The sequence below is a fragment of the Thunnus albacares genome, chromosome 11 (assembly GCF_914725855.1).
Source record: "Thunnus albacares chromosome 11, fThuAlb1.1, whole genome shotgun sequence".
Taxonomy (NCBI): Eukaryota; Metazoa; Chordata; class Actinopteri; order Scombriformes; family Scombridae; genus Thunnus; species Thunnus albacares.
Window position 1 is genome coordinate 15245621 of NC_058116.1, and position 17968 is coordinate 15263588.

General features: G+C 39.5%; 1 protein-coding gene and 1 long non-coding RNA gene across 4 annotated transcripts in view; both read left to right on the forward strand.

Annotated features, from left to right (window-relative positions):
- Positions 1-13824, forward strand: part of LOC122992839 — a 92915-nt gene extending 79091 nt beyond the window's left edge. Inside the window, exons 7-9 of one of the 2 annotated variants that reach the window (XR_006406152.1) lie at positions 4997-5129; positions 10729-10808; positions 11942-13824. This is a non-coding gene — a long non-coding RNA (uncharacterized LOC122992839). Of the gene's footprint in view, positions 1-4996; positions 7287-10728; positions 10809-11941 lie in introns of those variants that run through there. The other variant, XR_006406151.1, reaches the window with a different exon arrangement.
- Positions 13825-14391: 567 nt separating this feature from the next.
- atp5mc3a (ATP synthase membrane subunit c locus 3a) lies at positions 14392-17008 on the forward strand. Of its 2 annotated transcripts, none has more exons than XM_044366805.1 (5): positions 14392-14490; positions 14679-14775; positions 15566-15640; positions 16130-16320; positions 16439-17008. In XM_044366805.1, the coding sequence occupies exons 2-5, from the start codon at positions 14737-14739 to the stop codon at positions 16551-16553; spliced, it is 420 nt and encodes a 139-aa protein (XP_044222740.1). In that variant the 5' UTR covers positions 14392-14490; positions 14679-14736; the 3' UTR covers positions 16554-17008. The 2 variants fall into 2 exon arrangements, with proteins under 2 accessions (XP_044222740.1, XP_044222742.1); XM_044366807.1 differs by lacking the exon at positions 14392-14490 and adding an exon at positions 14547-14566.
- Positions 17009-17968: the final 960 nt, after the last annotated feature.

Sequence of the window (17968 nt, forward strand, 5' to 3'; positions counted from 1 at the left end):
GCACTGGCTGCAGTGGTACCATTGCACAGTGTTGCCACCTGAGAGTTTCACTCCACCATCTGTCTCTTTCAACTCTGTATATTACATTTACACCACACGCTTGGAAATGTAGCTTCCTCGTTTTAATGGGAATGTGAGGCAACCGTAAAATAAATATTCTCTCTTTCCTCTGGCAACCAGGGTGTTGCTGGAGCCAAAAGCACCGTCCGTGTTCATTTTCAACAGCATTGTCCTTTGAATTCCATTTATGGCGTGCTATAAATTGAATTATTGAAAAGCTATTGTTTGTTGCATGAAATCAGTGAAGCAGTAAAGGGGTTAAAGTCAAAGAGTCATAAAAACAATAAGCAAGGATGTGAAAAAAATCTACTCCAATCAGGATTGGGTCAATATTTAGCCCCTCACCATATCACAGGATTTAATAGGACATGCTCCATGTGTATTTATAGATTGCAGACATCTGCTGAAAATGGGAAAAAGGTTTAGGTGTTATTGATTCTGGATTTTAAAAGTTTTACTCAGTAACACCTAGGTGACTTTAAGTTTTGGATATACTATATTTTGGGACATGATCTAGTTTGGTAGAAAAACTAGGCCTGAGTCTGAGAAAAAACTCGTGAAAGTCCTGTGGGTACAGTGGACCCAACCAAGTTTTACCTGCTGTTGTCAGTTTGACGTTTGAGTAATTAAACAATTTCTCACAAATTCTAAAACATATTTTAAGACATTGTTTACATAATATATGTACATTATATTACTATATTCAGTATTCAACCTCAACTAAGAAGCATTTCACATAGCCCCCCCCCCCCCTCTCCCCCTTATCATTTCTCTGTTTAGCCATTTGCAAGCTGTGACCATTGTTGATTCAAGGTGAGACCTGATATTACTGCCATGCAGGCTTGTGTTTTTATTGTTGTTATTTTCAAGAATGGGCCCATTTTGTCATTTAATTGAGGCTCATGGGCTTGGCTGTGGAACAGCACACGGGGGAATAAGACGTCAAGCGGCTGAATTTCCACAGCCATTAACTGTTCCACACTCAATTAGAATGCATAGGATCCTGACATTTCATAACTTATGGGTCTCCAGGCTGATATAACCCCCCCTCTGCTATAAAAGAAGCCACATTCTGAAGACACAGAGCCAGATACTTACATCCTCTTTTAGATTTAAGTCATCGCTTTGTGAAATTTTTGCAGTGCAACATCAAGGCTGGATAAAAAGGCGTGTATGATGTGATAAAAACCTTCCAGGGGCTCTGTGTTATTGCTGCTGTTTCTGTGTTAGTGTGGCGTAAACATAGCATGCTGCTCTGCACAGAGGATGCCACAGATTACTCTTTAGAAGCTATGTGTTCCCCAACTATCAATTAAATTCAGTTTCATGGCAGCATTCTCGTATTTCCACGTGTAATAAATCACGTTTGCAGACCAGAAATAACTAGAATGTAGCATGCATGTATGACACAATTGTAATAGAACATAAATATGAAACATGAACGGCAGCAAATTGAGCCACTTAATAAAAACTAGGATTTGTTATTCTGCTGTGAGCCATCCTGGGAAAGGTGATCCTGACAATCAGAATTATGATGATAGAAATGTACTTTGATTGCTATTTAATTTTCTTTGGTGATCTCTCGCCACCACTATAACTCAGTTTGAAAACAGACAGGTCCTATTTGCCAGGTAATTAATAACAGACCGCTGAGGCAAGATTTAGCTATTATTTCTAATATGTTGTGTGATTGTAAAAAGCACCTTTTCCAACAGTACGATTGCATTCATTTATATCTTGTTATTTTGTAAATGCTTTTCCAGAGCTTTAATTTATACAAAGTGATGGCGAATTTTCAGCACAACCATCAGTAATCTAATTTAAAGAGAGACTGCTGCAATCTGAAGGGTTACCAATTAATTCAAATTGATTGCCTGTATAATTTAGCATATTACAAAGAGAAGTATTAAGCTTTCATTAAGCTGGGCATGACGGTTAGCTCCTTTGAGTTTTTCCAACTTATTTTTCATGATAACGCTTTCACATAAGAAATCTGATCTTTAATCACTCACATCATGCATACCAGCAAATAATATAGAGGTGATGAGTTTTAGGGGAGTCACTCCTAATCATAAAGTACCTAACATGGATTAGAACCAGAGCAGAGAAATTGAAGTCAGAGGTTGGGCAACAGATCACACTTTCTTTGGGTTCTCTGTTGGTGGCAAACCAATAAACTTAAAATAGGTGAGGGCCTATGCCACGAACAACAAAGCTCCATCAGCCATGCCTTCAAGGTGGAGCCTCCTATAGGTCACCGCTGCCGTGACTCCTGACAATATGACAGATTAACGACAACAGGTTGAGCCCTGCACTTTCGGCCGCCCACAATCTCAATTATGTCCGTCTTAATGTACACTGAACAGCCACAATCGCAGGGCCATGGACAGGGTAAACACACTTGCAGGAAGCAGACTAGTGACAGGATAATAAAGTGCCATGATTGATTCAGCTTGCTGTGTGCCAGATTGGTTTATTGTGTGGGAGGAGTGGTACCAGATTGTGTAGGTTTCTGTGGTGAGATATCTGTTGTCTTGGTTAGAGAGCAGAGCTGAGACTGGCTGAGTTATTATATGTAAATGTTATGATCTTTGTGACTGTTGTGTGTGATGCTTTTGTATTGTTTTTTCACTAGCTCTATAGGTCTACATACTCATATATTTATATTTTATATTTTATAAGCTATACTTTTACAGTGGTGGAGGAAATATTCAATACTGTTACTTAAGTAAATGCAACAATACAATACCACACTGTAAAAAGTCCACTGAAAATGGTCAGTATTACTAACAAAATGTACTTAAGCTATCAAAAGTAAAGTACTTAATGGAGAAAAATGGCCCCTGTGAGTTTTAAAGTATTAAATATGAGATTATTGGATTTTTACTGCTGATGCATTAGTGTGTTTACTGTTGTAGTTGGTTGAGGTGGAGCTAATTTTTTATACACAGTTAGGTCCTTTAATCTGTAAAAATGTTACATGATCTTTACATGTTTTGTGTGCAAAACCTTAATCAGCAAAGTAAACTATTAACTAAACCTGTCAGATACATGTAAAGGAGTCAAAAGTACAAAATTTCCCTCTAAAACGTGGCAGAGTACCAGTCACGATACTTAAGTAACTGCATTTTCGCTCAAACTTCATTCTTTTTTTGGCTCTGCTCTTTGTTTATTTCCTCAATAGGTTTTTATGATGTCAAAATTCATTATGTTCTCTTTTAAAAAATCTCTGTTACCTGTCTGATAAGTCACCAGCAGCAACTGTTTGTCTGTGCTCGTGTATTGGAAAGAGAGTTAATGCATATTAATGGAGCCTATAAAAGCAACTAATTGAGCATTCCGGATCTTGCTGAGTTGGGCATCTGTGAGTGACATTGTGCAGCTCCAGGACCTCCACCAGACTGCCTGTATTAGCTCTCTGAACTGGGATGTAGGTCAGGCCATTAAAAGCAGGAAGGGCTCTTTCACTAAATATTGTTGTGACAGCCTCATATTTGACACCCCGATCTGTGAGCCGTGCTCAGGAGGCGGATTGCAGCAGCCGTGCAGTGAACAGCTCTAAGTAAGGGGATGCTGTATAATGGATTGCCTCTCCAAAAAAAGTTAATTCTAGTTTAAAGCGATTTAATTGAGCACAATAAAATGCAGCCATATGCGTCCCATAAAAAATCAACAGCGTTCCGTATGGGTGCTTGAATATCAGCTTATGTGTAACAAATTTCACATCCAGTGTTGGTTGTGTAATTTTGTTAATGATTGAAAACAAAGCTTGCATGTATTTTTTGCTCGTACACTGATTTTTTTGGGGATATTTACATTAATTGAAGAGTGACATACAGTGTAGATGGAAAATAATCTCAGAAATGTTATCATCATTATTTTAAAATACAGATTTGACTTGTACAAGAGAACAAAGCTTTGACAGCTTCCAAATTCAAGTATACACTCATTTAGCTGTTAAATACTCTTTAAATAAAAAGTTCAGGCAGTACATTTCATACCTATGACTGAAATAAGCTAAACTAGACAGAACACCACACTAAACACCATCTAAAACAGTAAGTAATAGGGCAATAATATTTCAATAGGGGGCAGCACACTGCCATTACAGATTGGCCTTTAAATCATATTTAATTGCTCTTTTGTGTAGTAGACTGTAACTGCAGTTTGACTGGAGCTTGAAACGCACTGTTCTTCTAATCTACTATACTGTGTGCACCATATACTGTCTGTCTATCAAATCCATTCTCCATATGCCGTCCTTAACAACCTTCTGTCTGGTAAAACTAACGTGCATATCTTTGTAAGGTATTGTAAAAAAAAATTGACAACAGTACATCCTAGTAATGGAGCACAGTATGAGGTCAAGCAGATTCCTCCAAAGTGGCCCGGCTTGTTTTCTTATTCTGTCATCAGCTTTTCGCTGGCTTTTACTAAAGTGTCATAAGCCATTTGATTGTAAATCTTAGTGACCTTGAAGTCACTAGAGAAAGCACAGATCCGTAAACCAATCATCGCACGGCTGCCCCTGTCAGCCACGCTCCTGTTCACACAGTCACTGCCTGAATTTCCTGATGTTAAACAGAGGAAGGAAAGAGGAATAAAGCTCAGTTAACGCCAGTGTTTGTGAGAACACAATGTCAGTTTTGTTTTTTTTTTAAAAACAGACAACATTGACATTATAGTGCTCGTGATAAGGAATTATTTAATAAAATCTGTTCACTTGAGTACTCGAAAGTATATAGGGCATCCAGTGGATATAGAGGTGTTACAGATTTAGATAAAAAGTCAGGATAAAGACTAATGATACTGCAACTCTCAGCATTTCTTATTCCACTTCCAGCTGCTCTGCTCAGCAGCAGTACAAAGATCAGTGTTATTATGGATTTGTTGAAAAATCAATTTTGTGAATGCTAATGTCCTTTAAATCTTTCAGAGATGAAGAACACGCAGTGCATTTCTGTGGGATGAGTTCCAGCAGTATGAAGGAAGAGAGAAGTGCCTGTCTACTCCTAGTGTGGATTATTGGACCAGCTGCATGAAGGCTGTCGACGCTCTAAATGAAAAAGGTTCTCAGGTTCTCTGTGTGACCCATGAGCACTATAGAATCATATTTTTCTTAAGAATTGTAAAAGCTGAATCTTTGCAGAGCTTTACTTTGTGTACGGCTCTGTAAAACAAATGACCTGGATTCAGTTTCAATTTTAGTTAATATTATGACTTATTTTACTTTAGCAAAGAAAGAAAACATTCCTTTCATAACTCACTACCATCATCATAAGACCATTTTCTTTGGTTTTACCATATTAGAAAAGGATGCAAATTATACCCACAAGTTTCTAAGTATTTAGTCCACTGTATATATTTAGGAACTTTATAACAACAACAAGGAGCTTAAAGTAAACCATTATATTTATTCATGTGTGGGCTCAAACCTTTTGACTCCCACCAGAACCACAACTATCACTGCTTCAACAGTCCGGTTTTCGTAATGGGAAGGTTATGTGATTTGTTCATTCATGAAGCTGAAAATGTAGCTGGACCCACTGGAGCTATAGAAAATATTGTTTAATATCAGACTAATTTCTATATGTCTTTTAAGTAGGAAAGACTGGTTTCCAGCACTATGCATCAAACCACTGGAACGAACTGCAAAGCAAGCTGGAGTTAGTGATACTCATTCCTTTGATGGATTTTAAATTCTACTTGCTGATAATTTTAATAATATATGTGAATGTTTAATTGGTGTGTCTGTGACTGCTTTGTGTCACTGAACTGTCTTGTGGTGATGCATATATTTAATTTGAGACTTCCTGAATAAATAAATCTGAACTAACTAATAAGTAAGTGGAAAGATCACTAGATCGCCAGTCTTTACTGGCATGCATGTAAAGAGAGAATACTTCTATACCTAGCTGAAATTGACGCTGCAACTACAAAATGTTTGAGTGAAAAATTAATGTGGGTGACAATAATGTCCTGTTGTTCAGTCCTAGTCATTTATACTACCAAAAGCAATCAACTAGTGTTTTAACTTTGTAGTTAGAGTTATTTTCTTGATTTCTTTGTGTCCCTGCTAACAGATTCAGACAGGTTTCTGTTATACAGACAACTTTCAGTGTAAACCCAGCCAGATGTTTCCATTAGAGGTTATCTAGTTTAATCTATTATTGGCTTCAGTTAATGCTTTAAAAAGAAGGGACTCCTCTAAATGATGAGAGAGGGGAAGAAATCAGAGGTAGAACACAGATGAACTGCAGCCCTACAGGCTGTGTATCCTTGGTCTTGACAAAGAAAAGAGCCTCAGTAGTTTCGTGCAGCATCCAGGGATGGAGATTAGCATGGAGCCATCAGCAGCGCTGCAGTCCCTCCCTACCCTGCTTCTGCTGTCAGACCGCCTCCTCCCTGCTTGTCAGGAGCTCCGACGAGGAGCTGTAAAAACCTTTTCCCCTCTCCTTAACAACTGCAAAACAACACGCACACACCCCGGCTGAGGTGCCTGCTTTTCTGAGGCCTCTGACAGGACGTGCTGCAGGCACAAATTGTAATTCATAAAGGTTAAGGGGGTCAATGCCTTTTATTACCAGTCTGAGTGCATCCAGCTTGATGGGGCGGGCATGCAAATGGAATGTCTCAGAGTGTTCTATGCAAGAACTCAGACAGCGAGTGCGTGCGTGCCTCTGAATGGGAGGAAGTAAAAGGTGGGTAAAGGGTGGGGAGGGATGGGGGGTGCGTGAGATCGGCTGCTCTCTCCACCTTCCACAGCCATGTAGGACCACACAGCCGCTGCCCGGTTAATTGCACAGTATGACATTGACCCCAGGTAGTTAACGGCCACTTTGATATGTGCTGTCTTGCAATTAATTCATTGTAAATCTTCATGTTTTATCATATGGTTAGCTCTGACCTATAAGTGGCTGCATTACACTTGGCCTAAACTACATTTCTACAATGTAGATTTGAATTAACAGAAGCATAATATCAGCACATGCATTTCAAGATAATTATCTGTCACAGGATAGTTTTGCTTTGCTTATGCTTCTGCATGTACGTAATTAACAAGAGGATTAAGAGGTTTAGACCAAATGAGGTGCAGTAATGGGATAAAAGTATTTCATCTATAGGATAATTATTTATGTGTTTATAAAGAAGAATGTATTTTGTTGAATATATTTGAATATATTTTGTTCCATGTCAGTGAATTTTAAAACAATGTTGTAATGCAATATCTGCTTCTCATCTCTTTTGTGGAGTTACTGTGACCCCTTCAACAAAAGGCAACAATCACATTAGACCCTATTGCACCCTCTACTGGAGCTTTACAGGAATTACCTCATTGGTTGCTACGGGTTTGCAAGTGATGTTCCAGCTATTTACAGTACCAATCAAAAGTTTGGACACACTTTCTCATTCAAGTGAATGGGAAGGTGTGTCCAAACTTTTGGCTGGTACTGTAAGACTCATTCTGTAATTTTGCAATAACACATCTGTGACCCAATCAGACAATAATTACATGACACAGGACACAGTTTAACCAGATTATGTTAAGTTTTTTATGATGCAAATGTTTGGTTTAATCATTTCATAGGTTATTGTTAACACATGATAGTAAATGTGAGCATGTGAATAGAATAGAATTGAATAGAATAACACAACAGAATAGAATAAATAGAATAGAACAGAACAGGATAGAATATGACAATAGAATAGAACAGAACAGAAAATAGAAGAATAGAACATAATGTGATAGAATAGAACAGAATACAATAAAACATAAGAGAATAGAATAGAACAGAAGAGGATAGAACATGTCCAAACAAATTTGAATAGAATTAGAACAGAATAGAATGGAACAAAACAGAACATGATTAAATAGAACAGACCAGCAAATAATTGAATAGAACGGAACATGATAGAATAGAATAAAACTGAGCAGCTCTCCTTCAGCATTTGTGGGACATTTCTGATCTACCAGCTGATTCTACTCAATGCTCACGAGGTCAGGTCATCTCTGGCTTCGTGTTCGCTGTAAAACTGAAAAGATCATACCTGAGGAGCCACTGGGAAATTCCTCCCTTAAAGCCAGCATGCAGCAAAGACAGACTCCCCGTGCTCATTACCTTTCCATCACAGACCAGCTGCTGTGGAGTCATTCATCACGATTACAAATCCGCCCGGTGTCGGTAGCCTACAGCTCCACCATCAGCCTGTGAGATGCACAGACAGGGCCCTGAGCCATCAGTCCCTCTGGGCAGAGTGTTAAATTCACACCACAACAGGTGATAGTAGTGGACAGCAGCAGGAAGCTTTGTTACTGTATGAGGGAGAAAACTAATGCTGAAATAGAAATTCTGCTTCTATCTGCAACCATAAAATCTAAACTAGTGGATAAAAAATAGGCGTTTTTAAATGCTGTGCACTTTCTGTACTGTCCTTATTAGCATTTCATGTTTTGAAGCAATGTTATCATCATTTGTCTGTTGAACAATTCACCCAATAAGAAAGCACTTGTACATACATGTTAATAGCAGTGTCATGTAAAACCTTTGAAACAGGGATTTCTCCTATGAGATCTGTTTCCACTTGGCATATGTTTCTGATGTATAGAAAAAAGTTTTCTATTTTCTGAAAATGGTATCACTGTACACAAATATAGGAAATAAAGGGAAGGGAAGCATTTGGTCTTTCATAAACTTGTTTTTGTTAAATCTCATCTAAATTTCCATTATTTCCTGATCCACATGAATGGTACAGAAAGATCCCTTTCAAATGTGCTTTTAATGTAAGTGATGGGGGCCAAACTCCACAGTGTGTCCACACAGTCATTTTCTGCAAAAATGCATTTAAAAAATGTATCTGAGGCTTATATGAGGCTTCAGCGGTCTGAGTTAGTCAAATCAAGTGGAAGTCTGTCACATTTACAGTCTTTTAAGCATCAAATTCCCTCTTTGTGTTTCCCTGTTGAGCTGTGGTGGAAGTACAGTAACAAAAAGAGGGACTTTGGCACTAAACAGCCTGTAACGTTGAATGAGTTCTACTTGATTTGACTAATTTGGATGGCTGAAGCTTCATATTAGCCTCAGATAAACCTTTAAAAAAATTTTGCACAGAAGGAAGACTGTGGATTTTGGCCCCCATCACTTACAAGTGCATTATGAAGGGACCTTTTAATGGCAAGTATGAACAGGAGGAATGATTACAAAAAGAAAAACCTATTTCATTGTTCATTTGGGCACCTGACTGTTGTTTTAAGACAGACTTGGAAAATTCTCATCTAAAAAGCCATTATTTCTTGGTTTACCATGATCCACAGGAATGAAACAGCCAAGAATTTCCAGCCTTGAAGATAAAATGGGAAGGGACCCCTCTTTCCATAGTTACTGTTGGCCAAGGTCTGATGTTGCTGAGTAGCACTATATCATAATATAAATGGTGAGATGACAACTTTACCATCAAATTTCACCAATTCTTTCTTTCTTTTCAAAATTCTTACAAAAAAAGATGTCTAATAATTGATTATAATTTGAAATCTTAAACTTCTCTAAAGGTGCCCTAATGCTTAAGAGACACGAAACAATAGATTACTCCCATGTCATGGTCATGCTAAATAGATTTTAGATATTTAGCATGACCAAGCCATAACTCAGTTTTTGTTTAGAATGCAGCTTTTAGGAAATCAAATTATGCATTTTTGTGATTTTAAGATTGGAAAAATCTTGATATTGCTACAATATCATATATTCTGCATTGGGTTGTTCCAGCTCTTCATTGAAGCTGTGATGTTAACACTGAGTGAAGTATTTAAACCCAAGACTTGACATATTTCAAATCTTTGCAAACTTTGGGATCCCCACTAGAATTTCTGCAGGTTTGAACAGAGACTGGGCAAAGTTAGCAACTGCCCTCGGAGCCCCAGAACCTTAAGGGCCCCAAAAGCCCCTGATTCATTGTGCATCATGGTTTGTTGTGAAATATGCCCCCCAGAGCACCTGTCCTTTTGTTTATTACTGTAAAACCCCTTTCAGAAAGCAAATGCGTGTATGATGCGGATGTACTCAATGTGTGTTCAACCTGTGTTGGACGCAGGGTTACAGCTGTGTCTCACTGTTAGCTGTCACTGTCACTGTTAGTCTGTAATTACACAGAAATACATTTAATGATTACCAGATAAACATTTCCTTTCAGTTTTACCTTTTCTCTCCATATGAATGCTCCCTTTCTCTTGATCACCCACCTGCTTTCTGTTTCTAGTTCATCAATATCAGTGAATTAATTTCCATTCCATTTATCAATGTCAAAATAGGTTTGTATTAAAGTGCAGACAATTACCAACGGGGATCAATAGGCACTAACATCATATTTTTCCCCGGGGCCCCTAGTGGGTGACTCTGGTCACAAACCCATCTATTTTATCATTAGCTCTTCCAGTTATTGTGTGATTACTGCAGGTGCAGCACACTTTGTTCTTCTTATTCTTTATTATTGTGTGATTACTGCTCCTCATAACTGTGCTCTTATAAAGTTCCTTAACATGATTATTATGTACCATCATGCAAGGTAATTCCAGCACCCTTTTATCTTAAAAGAATGTCAGAGCTGCAACCCTCATTTTTTATGCAATTAAAAGTCTAAATATGAAAATCTGATCTTGCTTACTGTTTGTGTCAGATGTTAGACATATAGGAGCCATCATAGAAGTGAGCCAGAGTCCTCCTGAAAGAAACAGTATCATCATCTTTTGCCTTCAGGTAGTAGTTTACCCACATAGTCCAGTGGTTTAAGATGATGCCTTATCAGTGTCCCTTTTAGATCCCAAGGTTGTGAGTTTGATCCCTGTTAAGAGCAGCACTCAGTAGAGTTGAAGATGACACAAACACAGACACATACAGGTGCTCCTCATCTCCTGATTGATCACTATCCCTCTCTTAAGATCCCCCTCCCTCTCTCTGTTTTTAACTGTTAGTCACCTCAAACCTTCAGGTTTCATTTACAATTCAAAACTGCCACTGTCTCACAAACACAAACAATACATATAAAAACAGCACAACATACTAGCATGCAGAAATACACAACCACCCCTCCTTAACCCTTTGTCTCCTCCACTCTTCAAATTGTTTAGAAACATTGTTAACTTATTTGAATGATGAAGAGAGATATGCACATTAAAAAGAGTCATATTTTGTCTTCAGGTAATAGTGTATCCACATAGTCCAGTGTTCAAAGATGTTGCTACTTTAGTGCCACTTTTAGATCCCACAGTTGTGAGTTCAATCCCAGTTAAGGGCAGCACTCAGTAGAGTTGAAGATGACATAAATGCAGATGCATACAGGTGCTCCCAATCTCCTGATTGAGACTGAGACAAGATGGATGCCATTGTGTGTCTTCTTAAACATGTCAGAGTTTTCATTCTGATCAACATTGAAACAATTAAAACCACGATGAAAATAGATACAAGTTATTCACTTGCTGCATACTGTTACACATGAGACTTCTGTACAACTTCACCTGTAGGTGATGCTACAATATTAAAAGAAATGTAGCAGCGGCAGCTGCTGGCAGTCTAATCAGCTAGCAACAATCACATGCATTTTCTTCAGGAAATGTACATTCTGCATTTCTTTTTAAATTAGAATATTAGTATAGTCATGATGGCCCTCATTTCCCATCATGCCTAGTGCTCGACTGAGTAGTTTGATAAGTTTGCTGTTTTATAACCATTCCGAAATGCATATGTTACGTTATGTTAGTGTTTGTAATGTGTTTGTTCAGAACATGGTGGTTTATGTTGGTCATTGTCATTTTTGTTCCCTGTTGTGAATGTCAATAAGTATTGATGCTATAAAGAGGTGTGTCCTGTGTGTCATTCTATACTGTTTGCAGCATTGGTGTCAGAAGTGGGACTGTTCCAGAAAGAAAGAATCTACACAACAAGATGGTGACAAAGAGAGAAATTGAAGAAGCTTGGGTGGATGGAAGACTTAATCAGAAAGGTCTGTGAAGACTTACCTTGCAGTGACCACTGCACCATCCCTGCATCTAAAATGCAAGTCCACAGGGAGGCAGCAACTCCAGGGATCTGAACAGCACCCCCAGATGGCTGCAGCACTCCGCGGCTTTTTGCCACCCATGCCACCCAACCTACTGTCAGCATGGAGGTCCAGCTCGGAGCTTGGAGGCAACGAGAAGGTGACGACACCACCAGCATGCCACTGCATTGCCACTACCCCCTGCCACTGTGGTGATTTTACCCCCCAACCCATCAGCATGGTGTACTGTGGCCCTTCCTCATCCAGGTCCAGTTGTTAGCCCTGCAGAATGATTGGAGCACTGCAAAGATGGCTGCCCACATGGCCTTGGCCCTGGGAGGCAAGGCACTCCAGGTCTTACTGGACCTGATGCCAGCCCATCAGTGAAACTGCGTGACCCTGGCCGGAGCACTGGAGCAACACTTTGGGCAGCGGACCTTGACAGGCAGCATGTGTGACTAGGTGATTCACCGCCGCTGCAGAGAGGGAAAAGCCCTGGGAGCCTACGCTGTAGATGGCACTGCTACGCACAACGTGGGTACCCCACCCTCAACCCAGCTGTACAGAAGTAGCCCTGGACGCTTACATCCAGGAACTCACACCAGAATGGCTGAAGGAGCATCTCCACACCATAGCCCCAACGACCTTCAACAGGGCCTTGGAAGAGGCAGGGGGAGTGGAGGCAGTGCTGACGCCGCGTTGCCCACTAAGACACCAGTTACACCAAGCTGAAATTAGTGATGAGGAGCCAGATGACACAGGAGGGACTGTCTGTCAGACATGGTGATCACCAGCTCAGCCAGACTGGAAGCGACAACACTCCAGACACTGGGTGCGTCACTCCAGTTAGCTGTGCTACCACTGTGGGGACACATAACTAGCAATGCCCTGTACCTTCAACCTGCTGTTCCAGCACTGCACAGCCAGGAAACTAGGATGGGGTGGCACCACGGGGACACTGCCACCCAATGGACCTTCTGAACAGAGGATGTACTTCCTGCAGCAGCTAAAGGAGTTCAACCTCAAAGTCAATGATGGTGCAGTTCTACACCGCCATCATTGAGTCGATCCTCACCTCCTCCATCACCATCCGGAACACTGCTGCAACTACCAAATACAAGGGCAGACTGCAGCGTATCATCCGCTGTGCTGAAAAGATGATCGGCTGCAATCTGCTGTCCCTTCAGGACCTCCCTGCCTCCAGGACACTGAGGCAAGCAGGTAAGATCATAGCCAACCCCTCCCGCCCTGGACATTAACTTTTTGAAACACTCCCCTCCGGCAAGACACTGAGGTTTGTCAAGACCAAAACCTCATGCCGCAATAATAATTTCCCACCTGCAGCTGGCCTCATCAATAAGGCCCGGGACCCCCACTGACATGGACTCTATCCCTCCCATGGACATTACACCTTATATTAACGTAACTAGAGATATCGAGAACCTGTACTAAATTGTTACCGGTTCCTGACTGGTCTGTACTAAAATATTGATAAGCTCCTGGACAACATTTATGTAACATTAATTCATTCTAACATAGCTGGCATGGGTGGCGGTAATGCACCTTAATGCTGGTTGCCACTTGCCATAAAACAGAAAAAAGAAGATGATAGCACTGCACAGCCAGCAATAGGCCGAGGAGACAGCCGCTGACCAGGGTGAGTCTGAGACGGAGGCAGAAGCAGGATTTTCTTTTGTTGACTACAGCTCTAATTGTTATAAAAACAAGACTGTAGTACATTCAAATAACTGTTGAATCTTTTCACATCTTCTCATGTCATCTCTGTTTTGCACCAAATTATGGAGAGTAATATCAATAAATGTATTGATATGTATCAGTATCAATAAGCAGTATCGATACTGGTATCGATAAAATCCTAATGATGCCCACCCCTAAACATAACCTCCCATGATCTCATATTTTCAGAAGTATCTGTGATTTTTTATCTAACATGGCGCATTACATGAATACAACTTGTCTTATAGTATTATTATTATCATTATTGTTATTATTATTATTAATTGCACACTACATATACTGTTTACTCCTGGTCAATATTTTGCATATTTCATCTCATTCTCTTCTATTTAATATTTAAAATTTAAACCTGTAGCTGCTCTTCTCACTTAGAATGTATTGAACATATTTTTTTTTGTAAATTCTTTCTTTTTTATAGTCTTTAGGTTACTTAATTGTATGTATATTTTTTAGTTCTATGCACCACAACAACCCCAAGGAAAATTTCTTGTATGTGCAAACCTACTTAGCAATAATCCTGATTTCTTTTTGTCCTTTTAAATAAAGTTTCTGTGAAATGACCTTCCGTTGTCATCATCCGGGCCTGTCTACATACATCACATCGCGCATGCGCACTCGTTCACTGTGGTTCGACCTCTGCAGTCGGTAAGTATGCGATGAGGCGTCTTTCTTTACAAATCCTTTTTCATCCTCTGTTAAACTTCACATTGGCATCGCACAAGTGAGGACAGCATGCAGAGTGGATGTGAATGAACATATGAGTGGCTTTATTTTCTCTGTGGAGCGTTTTAACACCCGTTTGACCTTAAATCTGTGCGGTCTTCCCTCCGCAGAGAGACCCGGGCTTCGACCAGAATTGACCGAACCGGTTAAAACTACCTAAAGTAGAAAATGTACGCCTGTGCAAAGTTCGTCTCCACGCCGGCTCTGGTGAGTTAATTTTCTTACTGCTGCTTCTGTGCTGTGAATTTTAGTCCTGCTTCCTTAATATCACCGTTAAATCCGAGTGGGCCTCTGGTTGAACTTGACTACAGTCAAGGCAAGGGTATCTGCAGCCTAGGCCTGCAGGCTACCCAAGCTAGCTAATGCTAAAGCACATATCAACATACAGGCTTTTATACGCAAGTGTTGCAGCTCTACTGAAAATTTACACGATGCATTTAAAGGTGTGTCAAAAAAGCCGCCAGTGTGTCATTGCTGTAAGCTCATAGCGGACATTTCCAATGAGAACCATTAGTTAAGGTCATTTGAAGTGGCTGCTAGCCGATGTTAACGCTCAGTTCAGTTCTTACACTCATACAGACCTGCACAATTAAATTAGAAATTATAATTAAGGGCATTGGTTGTACCTAAATACATGCAGTCTGAGCTGTCATTCTCCAAGGTCATATTTCTTAAGTATTATAGGTCTGCTTGGTAGTAATCTTGTTGCTAAGGTTTTCTATAGCTTGCTGTCACTCTTTATTAATAAATAAAATCTTTAAATTAACCACAAGTGTGTTTTGACAGTACTCATAGTACACGCCACAGGTCATACACTGTGTACACTGTAGTGAATGACACTGTGACAAAGTGACATTAAAGGTGTCTTTCACCTGCTCTTGTGCCTGCCGCCTCTTGCTGGGAATAATTACCAACAATATGTTTGATGTTTTTAGTGAGCTTGTGTCTCATAGGGAGCTAAATCTGTACCGTTTATGTGTCTATTCTGTTGCTGCAGGTCCGTGCTGGTTCCCGGGCTCTTTACAGACCCTTGTCTGCCTCTGTGCTGTCCAGGCCTGATGTCAAAACAGAGGTAAGAAGCAGCGCTGGCTCTCTACTGGGACTGCACGTTATTGTCCTGTTTAGTTTCCAGGTTATTTAGAACTAAATTGGATTATTGGCTCCAGCCATTTACTCTATAAACTGTCAAATATAATGGCAAATGTCCAGTTTGACATTTTCAAATTACGTAGTCTGACAGTCTAAATACAGAAGAAAGACAAACCAATTCAGCTCAGTAGCTGTTAAAGGTTGAAATGATGGAGAAATTGATGATTTTTTTTTTTTATACTTGACAAAATTATCAATAATAGTAATTATAATCATGAAAATTAGAGTCTAGTCATTATGTCGTCTAATTAAGGATGGCTGTTACTAAAACAATTAATTTCAGCACTATTTGTCAGCTGAGATCTAGAGGATGAGCGGTAAAGAAAATGAATGAATGAATTATTTGTGTGCGAGCTAATTGCATCGTCACGTTGAGTGATTTTAAGGGAAATTTTTTTTTTTCTTGTTCCAGAGCACTGTTGCTCTGATGCCACAGAGCCCCCTCACCCAGGTCGCACTGAGGGGCTTCCAGACCAGTGCTGTCAGCAGGGACATTGACACTGCTGCCAAGTTTATCGGCGCTGGAGCCGCTACAGTCGGAGTGGCCGGATCCGGTGCTGGTATTGGGACAGTGTTCGGCAGTCTCATCATTGGCTATGCTAGGTTCGCTTTAGTTTTGCCACGATACCTACATATATATTGAAAATATAAAACTTGGATTAATATATTTCTGGTGTGTGCTTCTTGAATAGACATGCTGACAGTTTGTTTTTGTTTGCAGGAACCCATCTCTGAAGCAGCAGCTGTTCTCTTATGCCATCCTGGGATTTGCCCTGTCTGAAGCCATGGGACTGTTCTGTTTGATGGTTGCTTTCCTTATCCTGTTTGCTATGTAAAACTCTGCTGTCATACACCACTTTCATTACAGATGTGACTACATATTTTATTGTGGCTACCAAAATTGTTCCGTCTTGGTGTCATGGAAATGTACATTTTCAAGTCTTTCAGACACTTGTCAATAGCAAAGCATGTATTGTACAAATGTAAGAAATTACGTGATTAAAATACATGTATTTGACTATTTAACAATGGCAGCAACTTTTATGTCTGGAATATCATAGCTAGCTCAACAGGAAGCAGTCGGCTTTCATGAATGTCATCTTTTCTGTGAAGCAGCTGCTTAGACTTGCCATGAATCAGCCTTGTTTTCTCAGAGCATCACATGCAAGCTTTTTGGGGTCCACCTTCAGGAATTTCTGGTTCAGTTGCAGTTAAATAGTACTGTAATTAGGCAGCAAGTGAGTTCTTGCTTTTGTAAATGGCGTTGAATAAATCTAGACAATTTAATTGAGCTAAAAAGAAATGAGTTTTGACTTTTTTGAATGTCATGAATCGAAGTCCCTGCATGAATCAAAACATTGGCTATTTGGATCGGAATGAACTTGGTATAATCAATTAAGCTATTCAATGATTAGTAAATAGATTGGATGTGTTTTGTTTTTTTTAAATGTATTTCTCACTTTTGAGCAATTCGACTATCTTTAGGTTTTTATTTTTTCAGACAAAACCAGCCATTTTGTACAAATCACCTTGGAACTTGTGATTGGCTTTTTGCTGTTTTTTTTTATAAACAAAATGATTCATGAAATAATTTACAGATTATTCCATAAAAATGTAAGAGAATCCTTAGCTTCAGCCCTAAACTTGCTGATTTAAAAGAAATTACAGAACTAGTAACTGTCAAACAAAAACCTGTCGCTCACAGTTGAGGATGTCACATAAAATTGAAAGCAAACACTTAATGTACTGGTGAGATTTATAAGAGCCGTGTTTAGTAGTTTAGTGGAATTATAAAAGGAAAACCCCTCTATTCTGTTTTTAGTGACAAATTCCTCTTTTTGTTGCTATACTTCCACTGCAGCTCAACAGGGAAACACAAAGAGGGAATTGATGCTAAAAAGACTGTAAATGTGGCAGATATCCACTTTAAATGACTAACTCAGACTGCTGAAGCCTCATATAAGCTTCAGATAAACTTGTAATACACTTTTGCACAAAATGACTGTGTGGACACACTGTTGACTTTGGCCTCCATCACTTACACTCAAAGCACATTGGAAGGGGATCTTTTAACAGCCAGTATGAACAGGAGGAAAACCTCTTCCCATGTTCATATGGACACCTGACCATTGTTTTAAGACACACCTGGAAAAATTGTGAACCTATCCTTTAAGGAGTCTAAAAGTTAAATAAACTCAAAAAGTCATTTATATTAGGGGAAGAACTAGAAAACATTTTCTTTGTGTATGTG

What these genes read in the sequence shown, in the direction of transcription:
- atp5mc3a (XM_044366805.1), top strand. Translation starts at nt 14,737, where the DNA reads ATGTACGCCTGTGCAAAGTTCGTCTCCACGCCGGCTCTG. An exon ending in TCGTCTCCACGCCGGCTCTG is followed by an intron (nt 14,776 to 15,565) that starts GTGAGTTAATTT and finishes CTGTTGCTGCAG; the next exon opens with GTCCGTGCTGGTTCCCGGGC. An exon ending in GGCCTGATGTCAAAACAGAG is followed by an intron (nt 15,641 to 16,129) that starts GTAAGAAGCAGC and finishes TTCTTGTTCCAG; the next exon opens with AGCACTGTTGCTCTGATGCC.